The 25,327-nt window shown below is 45.5% G+C and overlaps 1 protein-coding gene across 1 annotated transcript; it reads right to left on the bottom strand.

Annotated features, from left to right (window-relative positions):
* Positions 1-214: 214 nt before the first annotated feature.
* LOC149331229 (kanadaptin-like) lies at positions 215-24,864 on the bottom strand. The gene is made up of 15 exons (XM_089556403.1): positions 24,241-24,864; positions 21,128-21,332; positions 20,000-20,142; positions 18,179-18,344; positions 16,516-16,638; positions 16,161-16,221; positions 14,752-14,894; positions 13,189-13,349; positions 12,355-12,427; positions 11,351-11,540; positions 8,792-8,882; positions 6,945-7,233; positions 5,297-5,370; positions 3,934-4,003; positions 215-437 (listed from the first exon to the last, which is right to left on the bottom strand). Exons 1-15 carry the CDS (start codon positions 24,670-24,672, stop codon positions 388-390), a joined length of 2,271 nt encoding a protein of 756 aa, XP_089412529.1. The 5' UTR covers positions 24,673-24,864; the 3' UTR covers positions 215-387.
* Positions 24,865-25,327: the final 463 nt, after the last annotated feature.

Genomic DNA, 25,327 nt, shown 5'->3' with positions numbered 1-25,327 from the left:
TTTCTCTAGATTCATGACTGATTTTATAACTTGTCAACACCACTGTGGTTGCATTGCTTCGTGATGAAAATCTCAACCACGTATTTTGCGCGTTGTAATTCATATTGAACACAATGCATGGCTGTAACATGCCTCGTAGTTTTAGTTGCTGGTTCCGACCTTGTAAATAACACCTGTACAGCCATGCTTGATGCAATCAGACACGTCTCCCCACTGCTGTTGCATGGGGCATTTAATAACACTTGAAAAATAAAAGGAACTTTCAATCAACAAGGTGCTTTATTGTTTTTCGCATGATATTTCTGCCGCTATTTACACTGGTGTTGTCACGATGGGTGATGCAAAGGCAAGATGCTGGCCACGCCTCCTCACTCTTTGGGCTGGCCTTCAGTAGCCGTACTTCGCGTTGAGGTGTGTCTTGCCGTCTCCAGATTGCCCTACACAAGAAAGGAGCCTGGTGAAGTGCATCGCTGTCGACAGCCACAATTCTTTGTTGAGGAATGGCACAAAACGTGGCTCAAACTGAGATGAGTTAACCAAATCAAGAATGAACAGTTCTTACAAAAACAGCAGAGCAGGATTGCGGCCTCTACTTCCCCAAGAAAAATGGTAATGAAAATAAAGATGTCTGGTGCAAGTGTGAGGAGGGTTCCCTCCGATCTGTTCTATCATGCACAAAAGCCAGGAAGTCACAGCCTGCTTAGCAGCGTCGCTATGACGGCATCGCTATGAATGTTTCCTTTGTTTTTTTTTTCTTGTAAGTCAAGCCCTGGGCTCGAGGTTGTGCTCAACCTTCTAGGGCTGTGGCTACTGTACATTAAAATTTCATTGATTAGCGAAGTCTAGGGTGGGCCTTGAAACATGAACTCCCTAACTTCATTTGTGAACCATATAAATATGCAAAAAAAGCACTGGACACCACTCTTTGTCTTAGCCTTGTCTAGTATAGCTAGAGGCTCCGTGCTTGTCACGTACTTCTACAAGTGCCTAGGCTTTAAAGGTGCACTGAAGAGGATTCTGAACTTGTCTTTTTGCCGCGGGGACTCGATCTACACGTTCCTAGCATTCTTAGAAACTGCAACTTATTGCCCTGTATGGCCGATTTCCCTAATTAAATCGAATTAACGTCCGGCTCCCGCCCTTTTTTTTTGAATTCTGCCTCGTACGGTGGGCGGAGTCGACCAACGCGTGGAGTGCCTTTCACCCAGTCCCGTGGCGGCTTGCCGCTCTGCCATCGGCGGAGTAATACGTAGTAGTCCGTAGTAGCAAATAGTCCGCGCGTATTTTTATTTCTGCGGGCTTATTTTGCGGCTATATTATCTGCGAATGAAACTATTTATTCATGGAAACCTAAAAAACAAAATAAAGCGAAAGCAAAGCTGGCTGAAAGGAACTTCACGCGTTGGTCGACTCCGCCCATCGTACGAGGCAGAATTCAAAAAAAAGGGCGGGAGCCGGACGTTAATTCGATTTAATTAGGGAAATCGGCCATACAGGGCAATAAGTTGCAGTTTCTAAGAATGCTAGGAACGTGTAGATCGAGTTCCCGCGACAAAAAGACAAGTTAAGATTCCTCTTCAGTGCACCTTTAACCGAGACCTTCGGTCGATAAGTAAGGTCATGTAGAGTGTTTTCTCTGTGTGAGAATTTTTCTTAAGTTACAGGTTGCTCAATTCGTTTGTGTGACTTTGCTAATGTAACTTCAAGTTTTACCCTTGCGCATTCATGTCAGCTTCTGTAAATATATTTCCTCATCTTCTTCATCATCTGCATTCATTGATCATCTCCACCTTCACCACGGCCGAATAACCACGTTTGGAGAGGCCTGTGCCCCTCCGAAGAAAGGAAAGAACCACCCTGAATTTACTGTCCCGGTAGTCCTTTCAGGGCTGCCGGGTCCCGACAGCATCGCACTCCTTTCTGTCGTAAAAACAAGGAATCGTAATCCCCCTGCAGTTCTGGACATACGAGTAAAGAACCAACACCAGACTCTGTATCGTGCCTATTGCAAGAGCACCTGTTCCCAACGACAGCTACAGACCTCCTCCATGCCACAACGTCACACGTATGTTAAGGTACCGGCACACACTCACTTCCACAGTATAAAATTGGGAGTGCTTGGAGAGGGCTAATTTGAGCACTGCCTCTCAAAGACCGTACAGTCGGACACAGCTCTAGAACGAGGCAGCAAACGGCCCTTGGAGGAGGCCCTCCAGTCAATGACATCTACTGATTTTCATGATGCCGCAGTTAATCCCCTGGCGTGACATCGCAGCTGGCTGGCACGTGCCTCTGTGGAATGGGATTAATTACGGCCCCTCAATCATTGAGGGGCTTCAGGATTAATCGCAACAGCATGACAATCAGTCGATGCCACTGGCTGGAAGGCCTCTTCTGAGCGGTGTTCGTATCAACTAGTTCTTGAGTTGTGTCTGAGTACGGTGTTGTGCTGCTTAGAATTAAAGGGACACTGAAGAGCAACACTTGTTGTTGGGCTAGTTGGTAATACATACTTCTGAAGGAACCAGCGCACAAAACACAACGGACAAGAAAAAGGTGGTACACGACGGACAGCGCTCCTGTCCGTCGTGTACCACCTTTTTCTTGTCCGTTGTGTTTTGTGCGCTGGTTCCTTCAGAAGACACTGAAGAGAAATTGAAGTTGGCTTGTATCGACAGAATACCAGCTCCTGATTACAAAAACGCCACTCATACTGACAACAAAGCTCTTGTAACGTAGAAAAGAGCAAGAACCAAAATACAGGTATCGCCGCCACAGGCCAAACTCGCAAGTACAAGCGTCATGACGTCATATAACAAAGCAGTGTTGCTAGAACGAATGGTTCTAGCAACACCAGGAACCGAGAAACCATGCATCACTGAGGCGCAGCCAATGCATGCGCAAATCTCCTTGACGTCGCCAGATGGCGCCACGTGCCCGGCTGCTACGCGCGCTCCTGAAGCATCGGGACAAATCAGCGCCTGTTTTCCGGCGGTAGGCGGGCTCCCGGTATTCCGCTAGCGGTAACAAGGTACACGGTATGCTAAAGGTGTCTATTTGCGAGAACTTCGTTGACTACTTCGAGAACGAGATCCATCGTAACGCTGGCAAAACGCCAGTGCAAACGTAATCGAAGCGATTGTAGCGACGGCCGCAATAGCCGATAGATGCCTTCAACGTGCGGCCGGCGGTAGCTTTCTTTTCGGCTGCTGCTAGGCCGCACTGCTGGCAGCCAGAAATCACGGAGTCTGCGTTACGTCATGTGCACGTCATGTTTCACGTCTCTTAGTCCTGTGTCGTCATAGACGAATCCCAAGTTTGAATCAGAGCGGCGGGAAAAACTTCTTCAACTTCAAATCCAAATTTCTTAGAAATAAATGCATCTTTCGCTGCCGGCCAAGTGGCAACAAAGCCATGACATGCCGAACTATCGGATTTTACTATAAAAAAAATATTAATAGTGCTCTCCTCAGTGTCCCTTTAAGAGACGATGGGAACAGGACACTAAAGAGAGGTTGGCACGGTTAAGCATGCATTTGCTTGCACTAGGTACAACATGAGTGGGAGTGAAACTTGGATGTGCGAGCTGCCCAAATATGGCCCGCCAATTTTTGCCTACTACGACATCACACGCTTTTGTTTGCAAACATGTATGACGTCCCCTAGCCAGGACCGCAAGACCTTACCGTGCTGGTCTACATGGAACAGTGTTCATGAACAGTGCATGCAAACGGACTTCTACATCGAGCACAGAGTTTCAGTACGGACAACTGGTATTACTGCGGATACAATAGAGAACATGAGGAAGAGTTCAGGATCCCTCTGACGATCTAGTCTGATCAGTGCTCAAACAATCGGGCTCTTTTATTTGGAAATACTACTGCTCTTTAAAAGCTGAGTAAGCCCAGCACAGGCTATTGCAGGCAAGCTCACCTTCAGGGGGCAACCAGCCGACGTAGTCATCCGAGCTCTCAAAGGAGCTCTTCTTTTGGGCTTCTTTCTTCTGGAAAAATGAACAAAGATTGTTTTATTTCCAAATCAGTATCAAATGAAGCTAAAAATGTAACTCCTGTGATTTCTGCTGCGTCCAGCAGAGCAATGTGAATGGTGTTTTTTTTTTTCTTTTACGGACACTAAATTTGTTCAAATGAAAGAGGCTTTAAACAAATCTCGCGTATGCAGCTGTACTAGCTGACCAGGTAAATTCTATGTGCTGAAGTCAAAGGTTTGACGGAAGGCCACCCAGTCAATGTACAATGCGTCAAACAAGAGATGCCAACTGCAAAAAATAACTTCCACATTGGAGGCCCTTTTCACAATCTTGTTCTTTGGACTGCAAACGAAGCCCCTGTGTATGGAAGCCAAAACAGGACCTTTTTTTTTTTTCTTCATAACTTTGTGGTCGGCATTCTTGAAGAAATGCTTGGCAAGTGATCTCAAGGACAGCTCTAATTTTCTGGAATATACCCATCTGTGTTATAATTTTGTATGAAGTTTAATTCAAATAACTTAAACTGCAATGCTAAGGATCCCAAATTTATACACACCTTGTAAAATTTCAATAACTTCCCACATGACATCTGGTGCAGCCTATGATGTATGCCTCACTGAAACACGCAGCTGCAAAGATGAAATTCGAGCAACGGCAAACTAGAGGCTGAAGGTGTTAATCTGTTAAACTATAATGTGCAGTTTTACTAAGCTTATGCACCATATTGCTCGGTGTGGAAAAGGTGCGAAAATCATCATCAGCCTGACTACGCCCACTGCAGGGCAAAGGACTCTCCCATGTCTCTCCAATTAACCCTGTCCTTTGCCAGCTACGGCCACTTCATAATCTCATCCGCCCACCTAACTCTCTGCCACCCCCTGCTACGCTTGCCCAGCGGTTATCTTGCCTTCACATCACATGCCCTGCACAAGCCCACTTCTTCCTCTTGATTTCAACTAGGATGTCATTAACCCGTGTTTGTTTCCTCACCCACTCTGCCCGCTTCCATCACTTAACGTTACACCTATCATTTTTCTTTCCATAGCTCGCTGCGTTGTCCTTGACAAGCTGAATTTTCTATCGAGATTTCTAGCAGTCAACAAGTTGGGAAAGCTTTCAAGGGTGTGCGTGGCTTGCCATTAATCTATTGTGAAGTGTGGTGATTACAAAACAAAAGTTCCTAGCAGGCCAAAATCGACAAGATTGTGAAATCCAACAGCCCACCAAAATGCGCGTGTTGTGAAATTCCTGCGAATAAGTGATCCTGCACGGAATGTAAGCCACAGAATCAAAAGGCAGACTTGCCTTTTTCTCGGGCGTTTTCATGATCCTGGGGGTCTTCTTGACAAACTCCAGCACCATGGGAGGCCTCTCTGGACCTGTAACGCAATTTTGTCACATCACAAAAGATTGCAACGATTCCATGGATGAGAACTTTAGACAAATTTCTTGGGAACAGTCTCTGAGAAAATAACTAAGCTACAGGCATATGTAGGCAGATAATCATTATAAAAGTAGTTTACTTTTCTTCAGCGTGAAATGCTTTTGGCACCTGTTTTCATTGTTCTTCGTTAAAATTTGCATCAAGACTTCTTTTTGAACCTTGAGGCAGAACTTTCAAATCTGCATCAAATTTTCTGCCACACCTTACACTAAAAGACACGTCTCCACAAAGGTGGTTTCAAGCAAAGTGTCAGTGCAACACCTTAATTTACCAGAACAGAAAAAAAAAACAAGTGGTTTTGTCACAGATAAACTAATGAACATTGCAGTTCCTCCAAACACTGAAAAACGATCACTGCATGGCAATGAATGCATAAAACAAACCACTAGTATTACATGGAAAAGCACATACTAATGTGCAAAGGCATCGGGATTAGGATATGACAGCAATGCCGAGGCAGCTGCAAACCAGCACTGCACAGCTCTGATTCTTCAAAAGTGCCTTTCCTTCAAACCGATTCTCCGCAGCAAGACAAGACAGCATACGGACGCCTTTTTGCGTTTTGCCTCCATCTGAATTCAGCTGCCACGCCTGGGTTTGAACCCAAGCTCAGTAGCTGAGTGCCCTAACCACTCAGCCTCCGTGACAGGTAAAATGTCCCAACTGTTGTTTTGTTAGCTATGTAGCAAAATGAAAACACACACGTCAGTTCTAATTCTGCTACCATGCATACGAACATGTTCCTCTGAATGCAAAAGTTAATTTTGCAACAAGACAGTAACAGCAATGTAAGCAAAGGGTGAAATCTTGCTGGTCTCGGGCGAGTGTGCCCTGTTTGCACAATAAGAGGTTGCCCTCACCTGCTGGAATTCATTCCAGAGGACAGATTACATAAAGTGTCTCTTTACCACTGTCTATGCGAGTTTCTTAAAGAGCACTTCATCTCTCACGGGAATGCTGGGAAGACTAGGTTTCCGATGTGGCCTCGCTAATGTTGGGCCGAAAACATGGATTCCGCCTCAGGGTCAAAAGCTGTGCCGCAATGCTCCCCTCAGCGCGCAGATGAAATTACTTTAATAGCGCGCTTTTCACTTCTAATAAATTTAACACAAGTGTTAAGCTGGTACGGAAACTTTCGCAGCATTTCATCGAGGTCTGCCGCGAGAAGAGTCCTACCGTTACAGCTGAAACCACATTTTATGACCAACAATAGCCAAGCCAAGTAAGAAACCTAGTCTTCCCAGCATTCCCTACGCCTCTTCATGGTGGATGAACTACAGCGCTGCCAGCTTTCCCTCTAGGTTATAGTATCGAGAAACTCTATGGATAGATACTATGAGGCTCTAGATGCCCATTCTCTCAGAAACCTTTGGCTCTGTCCACAAGAGGGGGAGAAAACACTGGACTTATCTAAAGCAGGTCAGCCTAGCACTGCTTCTAAGGGTACCTACTTTATAAGGGCAAGGATACTTTTTGCAGAGGCAAGGGTTAAGTGTAAGTCGTACTTACCGATGATGATCGGCTTCTTTTCCAACTCTGAAGGCTTGTCTTTAGCACTGCTTGTGTCTGCATCTCTTTCCTCTTTGTTTTTTGGTTGAGTTGCACTTCTCTTCCCGTCATCCTGCGGTTCACCCATGGCAGCATCCATGCTGGCATCCACTTGAGCCTCAGTCTTGGCACCAGCACTGACTTGGCTGCTGACTTTGGCTGCTTCTTCATCGTCTTCCTCTTCCTCCTCTTCAGCTCCTTCTTGACTAGCCGAAGAGGCGACAACCCTCCTCTCAGGCTCTGGAATGACCTGCAGGATACAGTAGAGTCATCAGCGTAACTAAGCTCAAGGAGAAAAAAATGTCACCGCATCAAACCAAGAGAATCACAAACAGAGGCAGCATTTTATTTCTATGGCTTTGCGTGAAAAGATCACAATTCGTTCATTAAATTAAATCGGGAAATTTGCAAGGACCGGCTTTTATTAGTTTGTGGTGTAATATAGCAGACACCCTCAGTCCGTGTTGTAAAAGAAGACGAGGAACCAGGAGCGTGAGGCTCACTTGTAGATGGAACCCTTCGCCTGGTCCATTTTTACATCGCAATTTGGCAGAGATCGACCATTAGTACATCACAATTCAGTCGATAAAATCAACTAGAACTCCCTCTTACAGTGGTTTTAAATGTTTCTTTTCTTAATCTGCTAATATGAACTTCACACAATGGTATACAAGTCATGCGGTGTCCGCTGGCTTTATACAACCTGAAATTAATAATAATAATAATAATAATAATAATAATACCTTTATTTGCCATCGTTATGTACAAGGTAGTGGGGGTTTGGAGTGAAAGCTGCCGTTAGGCAGCTTGACAGAATTAGATGATTAATCTTGCTTTCCACACTGCAGTATTCACTCCAATCACAGTGATTGAGAGCATGAACACTGCGCTCATAAGAATGCAGAATTTCCATTTTTTTTTTAAATTTTATCATCATCGTCTCTGCTCATATTCCTTTTTCATTCTGAAGAAGTTTAATATTGCGGACAAGTTTTGCAGCTGACTTTCAGGATTTGTGCAAAAAAAGCTACTTTTGATGGCTCAGGCAACCCCAGTTTCTGTAACGGTGGTTGTATAGACATGTGGATAATACCCCTGTCACACGGACTCTTTCGATCCTAATTGAGCACGATCTGCATCAAGGATTTCGAGCACGACTGAAGCGTCCTGTGCTACACGAGCGTTTTTAATGCTCATTGAGAAGTTGTCCTCATGTGCACAGGGTAGTGCCAACTGTCCGCCGACATCCGTAGCATGTTGATGTCCACCGTGCCCTGGCGACAAATGCGATCCATCAAACTTCTCTTTCTTCGCCGACAAACTTTTGCCAGCTCTGCAACAAGACACAGCGGAAGCAGTCGCAGCGTCAGCCGGCGAACACTTGGGGACACTAGCTCTGTTTTCACCAACGAGAAAACCTGGCGTTGAGATTATTTATAAATGTGCCTTTCTGTAGCAGGCTGGTACAGTTCACTAAAAAAAGGTCTATCATGCATTTTAGTCAATTTATAGCGTAATATTTGTGCTTTTGCTTTTTTAGCTTGCTTTTATTTGTATAGATCAGGGATGGCGAGAGCGTCAACGCCTGCTTTCAATTGCGCTTGAAACCTCAAGTGCGCTGGGCAAATCGTGATTGAGCCAAGCAGTGTGGGGTCGATTGCGCTTGAGAATGACCATGTGACAACCTCTGATCTGCATTGAATTCGATGACCACTGACTTAATGAGGATCGATAGTGCCGATGTGACCAGGGCATAAGTTGCTGTTATTATCATCAACATGAACGTCCCCACTTCATATGCCACTCACCAGTTTCTTCCTGTTCTTCAGGGACCCAGTCATCGGCTGGAGCTTCTTCACACCAGACCCATCGCCTTTCGCTTGGGGCCTCAACAGGGCGCTGCAAGCAAAGGGAAAGGCTGTGAACAACGATCGATGTGTCCAAAAACCTTTATAGTCGGCCACACCCACAGTGGTCTCCGGTTTACTGTGTCTCAAGAACATCAAGTAGGTGAACCAAACATCCAACAAGGCTTGCGCAAATCGCGTATTTTGTTTAACCTCAAGCGAATATTTCCAATAATTTTGGCACATAAAAAAGGGTTGAACAGCACAAACAGGCACACAATTTTAAAAATATTTTGTTTTTGTGACACACGAGCTCATTATATAAAGAAAGAAAGAGTGCATAGAAGTTTCATAACGCAACTTCACAATTTCGAACAGAGCGCCCAAGAGCAACCAAAACCGCAAAAAGCGAGCGTTCCATAAATGCTATTACCTCATGACAAATACTTCCAACAACATTTCAAATACGAAAAGAAATGCTCAGATCGAAAATCAAACGTGAAATAATTGATTACTCATTCGAATACCTGAGAACATGAAATATTTGCGCCAGCCTACAGCCAGCACAACTTTCCACATTTTTTACAGAACATATCTCTACATGAGCATAGCCAGTGAGAGGCAGAAACATTTTTACAGCTCAAAAGTTCGTATGAAAGCAGTAAGAAGAGAGGAAAAAAAAAAAGGAGAGCGGGGAGTTAACGTGATGGTGCAAGTTCAGACATTCAACAGCTGTCGAGCCTGAGCTTACATATATTTTCAGCGGCTATAAATTCCGAGGCAGTAGACAGCCATCCTTTCCAGTTTGAAACAGTCAATGCCAATACGCATACACTGTGAACATCACACAGGGGAGCAAGTACACGAAAGTCAACCACGTTTACTGTTGCTTTTTGCCTGTTCCCCATGAAATCACGTCAAATCAAGCAAGGTGAATCAAACTGATTGGTCCTGACGTTCAGTTCCAAACCCGTGACAAACATTCTTGCTCACAGGTAGAAAAAAAAATAAAGAATGGGGGAAAGCAGATGAGGAAACTGATTCAAACTGATCGACGAAACTCGGTACAACAGGGAGAAATGAACAGCGCGGTGAATACGTTTTTCTGAGAACAAGAGAAACACGTGAAAAAGAAAAGACTTTATGCTAGAGACAGTGCACAAGGTAGCCTCCTATCTTTCCAGGCCAGAAGCACACTTTTTGAGTGAACGACTGGCTTCTCCATTACATGTTGTATGTCGTACGTGGGAGTGAATGTCGTGAGGCTTCTCATGGGCTGAGAAGTGGTGTGTGTGCCACTCCAGCACGTCCCGATGTTCATGCATGAGGCTGGCTTATGGCGCACATGCCTGGCTATTCCAAAGGACGCCGTGACTAACTATAACTGACTAGAGCAACTCAACAACGAAGTGGCAATGCCCTCAAAAAGACAGCCTCCATTCAATGGTTTTGACCGATTTTAATGACGTCGTGGTTATTTAAATCCCCTTGCATCCTGTAAGCAGTGTGACATCACAGAGGGCTGGAAGGTGCTATAGTGATTAACCACAGCTTAACAGATCCACCATGACAACACGACGACAAGAGTTTGATGCCACTGGCAGGAAGGACTCGTCTGAATACAGCCTCCTGGTGGCCAACCGCAGGGTTAAACAGTGAGTCTGTCCTGCAACGCATTCTTGCTACTCGGAGAAAGACACGGCATGAGGGATACCACAGTGGACGGCGACTCCGGATTAATTTTAGCCACCTGACGTTCTATAACCCTTTATAAGGCCCAAGCTGTATGCCTGTCTCACATGCATAGAAATGGTAAAATTGCTTTCAAAATGACTCAGCAAATTCAATGACATCATTTTCAAGCCATTTTGACCTGTTGGTTTTGTAAAAAGAAAAGAGGGGGGGGGGGCACAAATCTGTACCAATGACTTCTTAAAAAAGACCTCAAATATGGTGCGTATTCATACTTCCGCAGTCCTTTCGATGCATAAGAAAACTTACATTAGAACTGAAAATTGCTCCAGCAAGTATTATGAAGCAATTGACTGAAGGAAAAGGCTAAAAAAACTGAACAATTTTTGAAAATTTACTTTTCCTGCCAAACTGGGCTGCAATGAACTGTACACTCGACTCGTAAAAACATGCAGAACACCAAAGAAACCTAATAGCGAAACATAAAAACAACCTAATGGCTTGTCTGATATTTTGGTAGTATTCCACACACAAAAATTCGGTACGTAAGTGCACCGTTGTCCGTTTTCCAGCACTTGTAGAAGTGGGGATGAACGTGTCCCGGTGCTCTTTAACAGGGTTTAGCATACACAGATGTCACATTGACCATGGTTGCCTTTTGCAGTTTACCTCCATTGAAAAATCGTCTCTGTGCCCAAAATTCAATCCCGCATCTTGGAGACCAGCAGCCAAACGCCAAACCTAGTGAAGCACTGTGATGGGTGGTTGCCTCCCATTACAGAAAACGCGAAGGCCAACTCAGGAGGGTGACCGACTGGAGTGACTCACTTGGTGAGTGGTGGCAGGTGGGCGGGCTTGGCAATGTTGGCGATGCGCGTGAGCCGCAGCCTCTCCTGGAGCAGGCCGGCCAGCTCCTGGCGCCACCTGGAGCGCTGGGTCTTGTCCTCCAGTGAGCGAGACTTGAGCGCACTCATGAATGCCTCCAGGGAGTCATCCGCTTCACCCTCCGCCCGCTCGGCTGCAACACACACAGACATGGAACAGGGGATGACACAAAGGATGAACCGTCAATGCAGGAATGCGTTTAAAATCTACATTCACCATTTCAGCTCCTTCACATCATTTCAAACTCATAGAAATGCAGCTGCTGCAGTTGCAATTCAATCCTCCAACTTGGGGCTTAGCAGACCAATACCTAAGAGTGGTGAAAAAGATCTAGAACACTAGATGGCGCTGAAAGCCATTAGGCAATAACTGCAAGAACTAACTGTTCAAGCATTAGCAGTAGTCGGTAAAAAGATTCTATGTGCCGAGTTTTTACTGCAACAACATTTCATGTTACAAAGATGCTACTCAGCAGGATATTGAAGAGGCTACTGTTGCCACTGGCAACACTCTTTCACACCATTAATGGTAATGATAGGTTTTTGTGCCGCAAGGGCAGCTCAGGCCAAAAAGTACCATGGCACAAGGTTTATCTCTTTTTACACAAGGTAGGGTCAAAGACCCATTTCCCAAGCATTTCACGCCATTAAGCCGACAAAGGACAGGGTTAATTGGAGAGACATGGGAGAGGCCTTTGCCCTGCAGTGGGCGTAGTCAGGCTGATGATGGTGATGAGGCCGAGCACCAGACCACAGGAAAGCCTGTACCCATTGTATCACCGGTGGGTACCCGGCGGCAGTGGGGATCGAACCCCGCACCTCCCACATGCAAGGCAGATGCTCAAATGACTAGGGCACCGCTGCAGTCTTTCACACAATTACAAGCCTCTTTTATGCTGAAATAGTAACCAGAAAGATAAGAAGGCAATGCAGTAAGGTAATACTAACAGGCCTTCTTGCTCTCCTCAAGCTTGGTTTGGAGCTGTCCAATCTGCTCCTCAACGACCCGCAATTTCTCCACCTGCGAAACAACATGTACACAACATGTATATGTACAACATGTACATGTACAGCATGTACATGTTGGTGTGTACACACATCAACGTCAAGGAAGCCGTGGTCCTTCCATCCACTGAAGGCAACAAATCACTTAGATCCTAAAACAAGAAAAGCAGGATGAAACAGGGTGAAGGGGGGAGTGGTGTGAAGAGCCGGATTTGCCAACAGCAACCGTTGACATAGAAGAGCACTTTGTAGTTAAAGAAAGTGGACACATTCACAAATATCCCAGGGTTATAGGGTTGCAAAAAAATAGTCCATTTAAAGCAAGCTGTCCGTACTGCACAACTTCTCTTGCGTAGTTTCAAAGTGTTTATTCCACTGCGACGAAGCACAAGTGAGAAACTCTTTGCCCAACTGTGAGCATCTAAGGTCTAATGTAGGCAGAAGAAGCTATTGTTTAATTAAACTGAGAACTTCAGCAAATTAACAAGTCATTACGATTTGTGGCTACATTCCTAGGAAAATCAAAATTCACTTGTTAGAATGAGAAATTTGCAATACTGGGTCTTATAAAAACATCTAGACCATGGTCGTAGCCACTGACTGCGACATCCATAGTGCTTCATTTTTCACAATCTGGTGCATACCAGACTGTCTATTTCCATGCCCCTACACCATGCAATCCACAGTGTTTACTACTCCTGCTTTATTTGCAGCTAACTATAATCAGCTGAAACTCTCTGGTCATCAGTCCTGGTTAGGTCATCATCACCATCTCACCAGCGTGTCGTACGTGTCGACCTCTGGGGTCTCCTTGCGAGCCATCTTCTTCCGCATCTCACGCTTCTTCTCGATGGTGCCCGTCCGGTCGAGGAAGGTGTCCTCGTCGCTGTCATAGTAGTCGTTTTCCTCCCAGTTCTTCTCCTTGCGCTTGCGGCCCTCTGTGCAACAAAGCAGTCGAAGGGGGTAAAAGAGGAAAACGTAAACAAAAGTGACAGGTTAACATCAGCCAAACAACCGAATAGCCAGTTGTTCGCGGAGACAAAAAAAAGTGCTCTCACTTGTATCTGCAGCAGCATAACACAGTATACGTTGCCATTTGATTAACGAAGATGACGGACACACAGATTTGCACGGGATGCTGTATGCAACTACTACGTAGACCTATCTGTTGCTGGTATGTGGCATCTGAGGTTTAACGTTCCGAAGTGATACATGGGCTAATACACTGCTACGGGCATTAGCTGCAGAAAAGCTGCTCTTAATACTTCAGAAAGAAATGAAGGGTCGTATTTAGAACATTAATGAATGCAACCGGGGCTGTTTCTAATAACATTATTCATCATGTTTCTGTCATCCTTTACTAAGCTCCGAAAAACCAGAAACGTAAACTTCTAAAAACACCCAACATCATGCTTTACGTGTTCTTTGCACCACGCATAAGCTTGACACGTTCAAGAGCAGTGACTGGTGGAGTAGAAAATATAGTAGCTTGTAAGCATAGCAAAGAAAAAATTAGAATGAACTGTTACTTTAAAAAGTGAACCTGCTGTCATCTCCACACTGTCGTGCTTCTAGCACTCTCACCTTAATGCATGTAATGTATGAGTTGACTCAAAGAAAAAAAAAATGAACAAATGAAAGGGAAAATGGCACCAAAACCAGGTGGTGCCGAACCAGGACCATAATCAGAAGATACATGGGACGCACCACCATGACAAAAGTGGCATTTTGTGGCGAGCAAACTTTGAAGAAAGCAATGACTTCGGCATACAGTTCGGCATGATACTTCACGCACATTTTGTACTACATTATGAACAAAGCAGTGTGGAGAGGGGGATTTCTCTCTCTCTCCACTCTGCCACCTGTAAATTGAGACTTCAGGTAGATGGATAGAAGGCCTCACAGATTTTTTTCCAACATGGCAGTTCTAATGCTGTTATCGCATTAACATAAAACGCAGATGGAGGGTCTCATTTCACTGATAAATTTCCTCAGATGTAATATAGTAAACTAGAAAGAAAACAAATTCCAACAAAAGCAATCCACACAGAGAAAAGATAGATAACATTCATGGCAATACATGAGCACCGTTTACACTTGTTTGCCATCAATCTGCCTGTTCTCAGAAAATCTGAACGTTCAAAACTGAGGTCTGTCTACCACCATTGTTTCCACACACACAAAAAAAGAAGCTGATACCACAATGCATGAAGCCAGGTTTCCGGGTTGTTTCGTGGCCCTCTCAAATTGCGCATACTCGACATCAGAGTCAAAATTTCGCCTGTCTGATTAGTAGCTTTTCAGCTTGCAGTGATGCGACATGCTGCTAAGGAGACCCACCGTGGCAGGCCTTGCGCAGCTCTCCGTGCTGGTCGAGGATCCTGCATGCCTCGAGCGCACACGCAACCACCGCTTCCTTCTTCTTGCCCTTGACGGACGCTTCCGCTACGACCGGATCCCCACTTGGTGTGTCGATGGGAAGCCTGCAAGTCAAGCCGAGAACAAGCCAAGCTAGTGCCTCCTAATCTGTGCTGTGAGCCATGTCGACACCAGAGGCCTGCTGTCAGCCCACTGGTGACAGTTTGATTTTGAACTCAAGAAGATCTGGTAACAAGAAGTACATGTAATCAATTGCCCTTCACTCGCAACTGGTCTGTATATCTTGTGCCTTCATTTCAAAATGTGCAAAAGGCCAAGGACCAGCATGTACTCTCACTGAGCGTTTGAAGCATATACATAAGCAGCTTATGACGAAGAACAGTTTTATACTGCTTTCATGAACTAAGAATTGTGAGTTGGTACTGGCTGCATGTCATGTTGTATGGATCAAACGTTCAGTCAATAGCATGCTGGTCTGCACCGTATTGTGCCTTTGTCTTTTGGAAATTTCAACACAAATCTGCACAGAAAGAAAATTGGTGTACTACTACAGTAGAACAGAATACTAGAATAGCACACTCATTGAAATACTAGTAGATGTAGTGAATGTACAGTAGTGCATCTCATGCACTGGTTGTGATTGCATTGCGCACCAATTACTGTGTTGTATAGTTTAAATAAAGAGGCCCGTGCACACTTTTTCATGCTAGAACAGCAGGACAGATTTCTTGGTCTCCACATGAAAGCAGATTCATTTTTAAGAGGGTTAACTGCTGAGCTAGTTGGTTTTCAGACATAATAAAGGATGTTTAGCGCATCGACACAACACAAGAAAGACGACAACACAGGCGCTTACTCCAACTGTTTAATCAAGCGTCAGCATACGAAATATATAGCCCTCCCAGCGCATGCGCATGCGTACAAGGCACCCACATACACCATGCATCAATCCTGTTGCGCCTACTGTGATAAGATTGATGCATGGTGTATCTGGGTGCCTTGTACGCGTGCGCTGGGAGGGCTATATATTTCGTATGCTGACGCTTGATTAAACAGTTGCAGTAAGCGCCCGTGTTGTCGTCTTTCTTGTGTTGTGTCGATGCGCTAAAAAAGCAGATTCAAGATAACCATAACCTAATAACGTAAAAGCAGAGATAAACAAACATGAAAATGGCCAGGTTGCAACTCCCTGTGACTGATCTCTGCACTGGCCAGGACTTGTAACCTTCAGAATGCAGTGTAATGAGAAGTCTAGACTTTAAATCGAAACACAAAGAATAGCCCAAGCAAGCACATGCAATAATTGGAGTTTGAGACAAGCATTTTCCGTCTTGTAATTCCGCTGTGAGATATCTTTCGCATGTACTCACTCAACGGTGCAGACAAAGTGACTGTAGCCTTTCTCTTCAACATTGTACTGCAGCTCATAGCCTGGAAAGTAAAAAAAAGAAAACAGGGGTCAGATTGCTTTTTCCACAGCAGTTTTTAGCGTGGACTGTATAAAAAAAGAGAGGCATGTCTGAAAACAGCGAGACAGAAGGATGGCTAATACTCCTGCCTTTTTACGGAATGTTGCGGTGCTTAAGCAGACAAGTATAAATGTTCTTAGAAGTTAAAAAAAAAAGTCATTTGCACCTTGATAACACAGCCAAACATTCAAATGAGAGTTCAAGTAAGGACTTCTCCTCGTAATGACAATGTAAGCATTGCTAAGAGCAGCCTTACCTTCACGCTCAAACCAGCCTCGAAGTGTCTTCTTGGGGTCGTCTATGTAGAGGTCTTCGTTGTTGCCTGCCGCCAGGGCAAAGGGGTTCTCGGAAGATGGATCTTCATCTTCCGCATCATCCCCTGGGAAACCAAGCATCAAGCATGTGTGGGCTTCTCCTGAATGGCACTTCATAAGAGGACACTGCTTTGAGATAACATGGTCTGGACAACACCTGTAGCTCATATATTGCTCATTGTTGTGTACAACTTTATTACTACACCATACAAACACAAAGAACGCAAACAGAAAAAATCGAGAACACGTAGGGCTTCCACAAAGTGAAGGGAGCACATAAAAATTAACCACTTAGCTGCTGAATGTTTAAAAAGGATGGATAGCTTGGCAAGTTTGTAATAATTCACCATGTGGGGTACACCACGAAGAAGACGAAGGACGAAGCAAGAAGACTACACAGACGAGCGCTCGTCTGTGTAGTCTTCTTGCTTCGTCCTTTTTCTTGTTCGCTCTGTACCCCCCCACGATGAATGTTTAAATACTATGTCGTAATTTCATTCGACACCCCCAATTCAATACTATCAATGAACAAGAAACGATGAAGCAGCAAGATAAGAGTGCCTGCGTTTGAAGCAAAGGATCCATGAAATGAGCTGAAACTGACTTTTGACAAAAGATGGCATTTGTCTCCTAGCCCTCTCCCTCCTCAGCATTGTTCATACATTGATAGGTACAAAGGTAGGCCTCACTGCTTTATGTACACAATGTCCCAGTGCTCGCTCAGTCACACATCACTGTACCAAGTCGGTGTACAGAGGACTGCACACTGTGACTAAACATGTTCTGCCCTCCTCTTGCACACAGAGAATGAGTCAGTTCTGGCATTTTGTTGGCACTGACAAAGAACCTACCCTAAAGCAGCAAAAGCCAGAAATGACAGCACAAGACTGTAAAAAATATCAGAGCTAACAATATTCTCAGGTTACTCCTACAAGTGCGGCAGCGAAATTGCAGGCACCTGCTAAGTGCACATTTTCTTCTGATGAGATGACAACACCATGGAAAACACAATGAAAAAAGTGCGACAAGTAACCCTCATTTGGATGTAAAAGACGTAGCCCAGAATGTATCCCTCGCACAGTATATACTCGCGTAAGGGCCACTTATTTTTCCATGGTTTTGACAGGTGCGGCTCTTACATAGGATCAGCATTTTACCGTAAAATTTTTCTATAAAACATTTGCCAACTACAGCGGAGCCCCAATTACGCATCCTTTTCTACGCGGTGACACACATTTCAATAAGTGCAGCGCCGGCAAACCCTTCAAATAAGCAATGCACTGAAAGTATGGATCACGGGATAAGATATCAGTTTACTGTCAAATGTCACGTGATTCTAAATTAAGATCAAGATCCTCATCCAAAGACCTGGTGCTTGACTGACAAAATTAATGACGCCTGGTTAATGATTCGTAGTGCCGTGCCATGTGTGTGACCTGCTGGTGTCTGTTGGTGTGACGTGACGTTCACCTGGCCTGCTTTTTCATGTGCATCAAGGTTAAGATACGCAAGGCTGGACTAGACTAGGTTAGATTAGGTTAGGATAGGATAGGTTAGGTTAGGTGCAAGCACTAGTTTGTGCCACTGCAGTGTCAACAGTCATACCCATGCCCCAGTCAACACCGCTGTCATCTTCCTTGGCCTCGTCAGCTTCAGCCTTTGCTTTTGCTTCGGCTTCCCGTTGCCTGGCTTCCTCTTCCTGCTTCCTGCGCAGTTCTTTGATCTCCGTGACAGTGAGCTCCGATTCGTCTTCCTGGTCGTCTTCCGGTCCCTAGAGAAGACAATTTTAGAAGAGGCTGAGCTAAATTGTCTGCCATGAAATAAACACACAAAGAAATGATTTGCCCTGAGTAATGCAGTCAACCCTCAATAATTTAAACACAAAAGGGACCTAACATTTGGTCAAATTATGCAGAGTTCAAAATAAAAGAAACGTATAAATGGGCAAGAAATTACAGAGTACTGTACTGCACTGTAATGAGCAGGCGCACTCCATACAGTGCTAATTCTAAGGCCCACACATGAGACAAGCACACCTGCAGCCCATAAACCCAGCACACAACATTCAGATTCCCCACTCTAGGCTGGTCTGAAAAACATGCACAACTGCACATTTGATCTAAAACTGCCCAGATCACATTGCAGCCATGTACGGGATGCTCAACGCAAGGTCCTTAACACAGGCCTGCCGATTTCCCCAATCTATAACGAAATGCCAAATTCACTGCCTGTGGAAGTGCCTATTTCAATTCTGCAGAGCAGACGATGACTGGGGAAAGATGCCCTTTCCCGAGTACTAGCCTAGAGCTACGTCAACCACGACACACCCGACCTCTCCTTCCTCCATCTGACGGTTGGCTGATGCAGCGTGGAGAGACATTTCTTTTTCTCTACCTGGGCCAATAGAGACATTTAGAAAAAATTTAAGATCAATCAATTGGATTGATGTGGAGGAAATGAGACAGCATTTTTCTTTCACTCGCCAATCTATTCCTATTCTGGTTCTATTCCACTTCTGATTCTATTACAATTATGATCCCAATTCTGATTCTGTTCTAGTTCCAATTGCATTCTCGTTCTATTGTTAGTCCATTTCTATTCGTCATCACTTCTCTTGTTAAATTTTGCTTAGTCATTCTTAGTCTCCCTCCTCGCCCCTACAGGTGGAAATGCGAAGGAGAGAGGGGGACAGTTCGCAGGTGAAGACAGAGAAATCCCCCAAACACCACCTGCCACGGTTGGCAGGTGCAGACTTCACACAGGCACCAATGCCAGACAGACATCAGGTGTACACGGGCGATTGTGGTAGCAACTAGCTATGGTGATGGCAGCACCACATGTTACGGAGAAAGTGCAAGCCTACCCGCAGTCAGAAGCGCACAGAACAGGATATCAACGAAAAAAATTTAAATTGGTCATCGTCTTTGTACGTAGCCTTGAACACAAACATGCAGCCAAATTCTGAACATGAGAATGGCACAGTGCACTATTAAATCTTGAGCGAAGCACCTCTAGTGCAAAGAAATCAGAATTAGTTGCTGAGGTTGTGCTCCATAAATTTTTAATAGTGTCTATTGTAGCAATAGAGAAAGTGCAAAGTAGGGACTACTTTTTTGTGGTGCCCACAATAAACACAACCTGTTGGTAAAAACCAGCTAGCCCCGCTGCGGTGGCTCAGTGGTTATGACGCTCAGCTGCTGACCCAAAAGACGCGGGTTCGATTGCGGCCGCTGCGGTCGAATTTCGATGGAGGCGAAATTCTAGAGGCCCGTGTGCTGTGCGATGTCAGTGCACGTTAAAGAACCCCAGGTGGTCAAAATTTCCGGAGCCCTTCACTATGGCGTCCCTCATAGCCTGAGTTGCTTTGGGATGTTAAACCCCAATAAACCAACCAAAAAGCCCGTTAGATCAGAGACTGTCTCACACCTCGAGGATGAAGTTGCGTGAGCTGCCTCCAAACTTGACCATGTGCCCCACTTTGAGCCGCTTGTAAGACTGCGCTCGCACCCGTGCCGACTGCTTGTTCACATATGTCCCGTGTGTGCTGGCCAGGTCGTACAGGTAGAAACCTGAGGCATACAAACAAGACAACAATGAGAGCTCACCAGTGAGATTAACAAAACACAAAAAAGGTCACACATTCTGATGCCTGTGTGGACATTTTATTCACAATGCACATGGGCCACAGCTAAGCAGTTCACATAGGCATGGTTTTACCCAACTAGAAGCTTTTCAATCAAGCATTTCACTCAGCACACTAACAATTGCAAGCACTTTGAAAACAAGTTGCATGGCTCTAACCAGTGAATGCACAACTGACTAAGCAGCAGGAATGAACAAATTTTTGTAATGTCATAATTAGTCATAAATTGTACACATCCCAATATTCTGTTTATGTAGGTACCTGAAATATTCAGCATTCACTGCTTTCTGAGATCAAGTCCTTATGTTAATGCTTTTGCTGTAAAAATTTTTATAATTTGTGGCCTACAAGAAAGAAATGGCCAAAGAAAAAGCTCAAAGATTACCATAACATGTTGCTTTTCACATGTGACTGCCCATCTACAACTGCTGCATTACACTGCAACACCTTTTCTTGGCAATAGAGCGAAAGTTACAGAGCCAAAACATGCCCTCTCTTCCTAAGCAGCAGAACAGAGACTCTGGTTGCAGCTAATAGTTCCCTTTTAAAGCACAGTATATTGGTAATGCTCATCATTTAAGGCACATTTCAATATAACTGTACATTTTATACAATGGAGAGTCAAGGCAAAAACATTTTCTTTGATTGCAACAAATTTTGTAAGCAAGTCTGGTTACAACAAACTTTCATAGATAGTATTAGCTACACTAGCAGCGAAGCATGCAGCAACATGCCAGAGGGCCGTCCTGAGGCCCGACTATTGGCGGAGTGACACACAAACGCTCCGCCCTTGTAACTTTCTCTTTACTACCAAGAAAAGTTGTTGCCAAATGCAGTGCCAGCAATAAATCTGCTAGCTGCTATACAAGGATTCAGATTGGTATTCGTGGCACAAATGACGTGCTACAGACCTGATGCCCCCGTTTCTTCTGCAACTCTGAACTGCACCACAGCGTGGTAGCGCGATATGGATGGATGTTCCAGTACAATGTCGCAATCATCCTTTCGACCAACGACGACGTATGGCTTGTTCAGCGGAATGTTTGACACAATGGTGCCGCCTTTGAGCACCTGGAAGCTGTATTCCCGGTCGGGCACACCACTCCAGGGAGGCTCCTGCATACAGTAGGGAAAGTCACACAGACGATTTTTTTTCCCACAGGGCAAGTGAAACAATGCTCTTCCAAATGGACATGATAACAGGCTTGCAAAGCTATTCCCTTTGAGTTATACTGAGGAAGTAATTTTAACGCCACTGAGAAAAATGATTCACCCGAAACCCAGAAAATGAATTAAGGGTCATACAGTAAACTTCACAATTACAAACTTCTCTTACGTTACTACTCGTTTCAGCCCCTTTCATGCAACAAAACATTATAAGAGCAAGCTCTTGAAACACACCCAAATAGGAGTTATTCACTACACAAGTCTAGTAATGCACCTTCATTTTTCTTTTTCCCTTTATTTCACGACCTTGGGCTTATTTCCATCACAGGCTGCTACTGTAAAAGTAAAGGTGAATCCATACCTTTTCACTTTGTTTTCATTCAACCTGTCTCAACGTCTTAAAGGGCCACTGACCAGGGTCCGGACATTTTTGAAAAACAAGCCCACTGCATAGATGAGGCATCAAAGATAACCTCTGCAAAATACTAGAGGCATGCGCGCCCCGAAAAGCTGCGAAAATTCAAATCAAAGCCCGTTCGTTCTTTCCTTCCTTCAAAAACGGGCCCGGCCCACTACTCTGCACCCTGCTGACGTCAAGGGGGGCTACTTTCGCTAAAGGCACTCCATTGGTGCATCGTTCTGACTGACGGGAGAAGGTTGGGCGTAGCCTTGGCGTCGCGTCGTCTGCACAACGCTTTCCGCAGCGCCTTCTGTTCTGGCTCATGCCTACAAACCCGCATGAAGGAACAAAAAAAAAAAAAAACTGCGGAGGGAGCGTGCGGCGACAGCCTTGAACCCTAGCCATAAAAAGTAAAAAAACAGTAAAACTGAGGGAGTTGGCTCGCCCCCCCCCCCCCTCCCCCCCCCGCCGTGATCCCGTCACGAGACGCTCTGCGTGCGCGCTCCCTTCTCAGTTTCTTTTCTTCTATGCGAGCCCCCCAAAACAAGGTTTTAATTAGTAGTGCAGCAGAGCCTTTCCCTCGCTCGCCCACTTGACTGCTCCGCACACATACCGCTTATCTTTCGTGCATCTTGCGTACGCCTTGACTCCAATGAATGACATATGCTTTGGAGCGGAGAAAAGACACAAACACACAGAACACAAACACGCATGGAGAAAAGCAAACGGGCGGTTGCCGGGTCCGCGCTTCGCCGTGTGTTTCGAACACAACCGACTTCCGCCCCTCCGCTCGTGAAACGGTGGGGAGGCCTAAAAGAAAATGAAAAGGTGGCTCGTTAACTGGGAATGACAAACAGATGTATGAAAGGATGCGCTCGCTAACAAGTCTAGGTGGTCGAGCCGATCGCGCCTCTCGATCGTTCAGTGTGCGGAGAAAATGCAAAAACCAAGAAAAGAATTCTATTGAAGGCGGGGCCATGACGTCGCCCTGTGACGCACTCCACAGACACCACGCCTCCGGCTTACACCGGAGAAGGAAGGGGTGATTTTGCCTTGCCGAGCCTACTCGACGAGGAGCGGGAGAGAAAAATTTCGAGGAGGGAATGGAAGGAGAGGAGGCTCGCTCAAAGTGAGGTAGAGAGTGTCTGCTGGCCGCGGGTGGGCAGGGGGCCTTTAAGCCCTACGATAAAATTCTTAGCCAAAAGTATAAGACTGATGCATTGAAGACAACAGCATACAATTTTCGTTCTAAGTAAAAAAAAATTCACTTCTTCGGCCTTTTGTGGCCACATCAACATTCATCAACATTCAATATGCATTCAGTGCCAAGATATTTGGTGCTGTAAATGGAACGTTTGTTTCTGCCACCTGGATGAACATTATGATGTTCGAGCCAACGTCTGAGCATTAGAGACTCTGCAATGCATGGTTGGAAATGGATGGTAGTGTCATATTGCCTCAGAGGTCAGCAAACAAATACTTTACGTTGTTACTATTTACTTGTCAAAACGGTTTGACGAAGCGATACCTGCATTTCAATCTTTACATTTTCTACCACATAAAAGCTGTTTTGAGTGAAAGCAGCCTCTCTGTCATTAGGACACTGCACTCTATCGATAAAGGCCAAATTCAGCATGTCCTAAATTAATTCGAATTTAGAGACCTCGACCACATGCAACTCTAGGACACATAGCAGAAGTGGAAGCAAAAACACTCATATAAAACTGAAACTAGTAATTGTCAGTTCACTACATCAGGCCTCACTTCAATGCTCATGATTCGTTGCGTTCTTGTATCCACGTAGAACGTGTTGTTGGGCTAGTTGGTTCAATACTTCAGACATGGCAGTTGCGCGAAACACACACACACAAGATAGGTTATGGGACGAGCGCAATCCCGTAACCATCATGCGCTCGTCGCGTAACCTGTCTTGTGTGTGTGTGTTTCGCGCAACTGCCATGTCTGAAGTCTTGTATCCACATTTGCCTTGTGTGTGTACTTATGTTGCACAAGCACTGAAAGTATCGAACGCCACACAAATTAGTCTTCATTAAACCATTTTTAGACAGCAGCAGACCCTCAACGCAGGCAGGTGAGGCTCAAGAATGTTGGCGTATCTGTAGCACAAGGTCACTAAGAGAGTGTCTGGTATTTTTGTGAGGCTGTCCGGAAGGCTGAAAGCTCGCACACTGCTCCACACATTTGTCTAGAGCGCGAACAGGGCACTCAGGAGTAGCCTAAGGATCAAAACAATATCTCATCGTACATTCGTGCCACGCAAGCTTGCATGGATTTTGACTGACTTCCAATGCCTCAAAAAAGCCATGCCAGGCCCAGCAGGCATCGACAAATGTCACACACGCACACTGAACTGCACTGAACTGCGCTCTAGACAGATGTGTAGACGTCTGCACTGCTAAAACGCTTGAGCAAACACAACATGAAAGAAGCGGTTGCCTTGTAAGGCACGTCGAGAGGCGTCGGCTTGGACACCACTGTGGTGGACTCCGCGGCGGCACTCATCTCGGAATCCCCGACACCGTCGGATGACGAGGAGGGCCTCGGCAGTTCTATGCACTGCGGCAACGGTGTGATCCCCGTCTTGAGCACCTTCTGCTTGCCGGGCCTGGGCCCGATCAGCGGCATTTTGAACGGCGCGCCCCGGGTAACGTCCGCTTTCGACGACGACACCTCCGGAGCATCCGGGGCGGCCCGATTCCCATCGCCGTCGGTCTCCATCGGCTCCGGGCCGCTGGCCGTGGACGAGGTGACTGCGCCATTGCCGTCAGATGCTGTCAGTGCACTGCTGTCGACGTCGACCGCTGTTGTGTCTTCCTCTGATGCCTGCTGCTGTTGGTCGGCTGTAGTTGTTGACACCTCGGAGTCCATGATGCTCGTCGCGAATGGCGGTCCCTTTGTCGGCACCAGCGATCGCACGAAGTGAATTACTCTACGCTTTCATTACAAGAACGAATAGCGCGCCGTTATTGCGGTCGAAAAACGACAGCGTGCGTAGGGAAACGTCACAAATGCGCGTCTTGCGATCGTGAAAAATTCGCCACTAGAAGCGGCCATGTTGTCTGCATCATTGTTGGTTGAGACGCGAATTCTTTACCGTCAAATCTGTCGAAAAAATTGTAAGTCACATGGCGTGCACTTTTTCGTGTGTATGTGCAAAGAATACAGGTTCACGTGTGTGAGAAAGCTTTTATTCTCACAATGTCGTAAATACTGCGTTATTTTTGGAGCTCAAAAACCTGCGATATCGCACAAAGAGTATGGCAGTGAGAGCAGGAAGGTTTCGTTGAGCAGCTATTGCTCAAAGACCTGTGATTATCGTGTTTGTGACGCGTCATGTTTCTACCACGCTCCCCTGTTTTTCCCTACCCGGCAACAGAGTGACCAAGTTCAGCTTAGCGCCCACAAGAATGTAAATGATGTAAACATTAGCCAGGCCTACTTTGCATCGCATTACCACGTGCAGCGGATCGCATCGTCGAGATCGAGCGCCCATGGACCGCCTAACTCCGCTGCTCAGTTATCC

This window comes from Amblyomma mixtum, chromosome 8 (assembly GCF_055824585.1).
Source record: "Amblyomma mixtum isolate Tamu chromosome 8, ASM5582458v1, whole genome shotgun sequence".
Taxonomy (NCBI): Eukaryota; Metazoa; Arthropoda; class Arachnida; order Ixodida; family Ixodidae; genus Amblyomma; species Amblyomma mixtum.
This window is presented reverse-complemented; position numbering and strand designations above follow the sequence as displayed.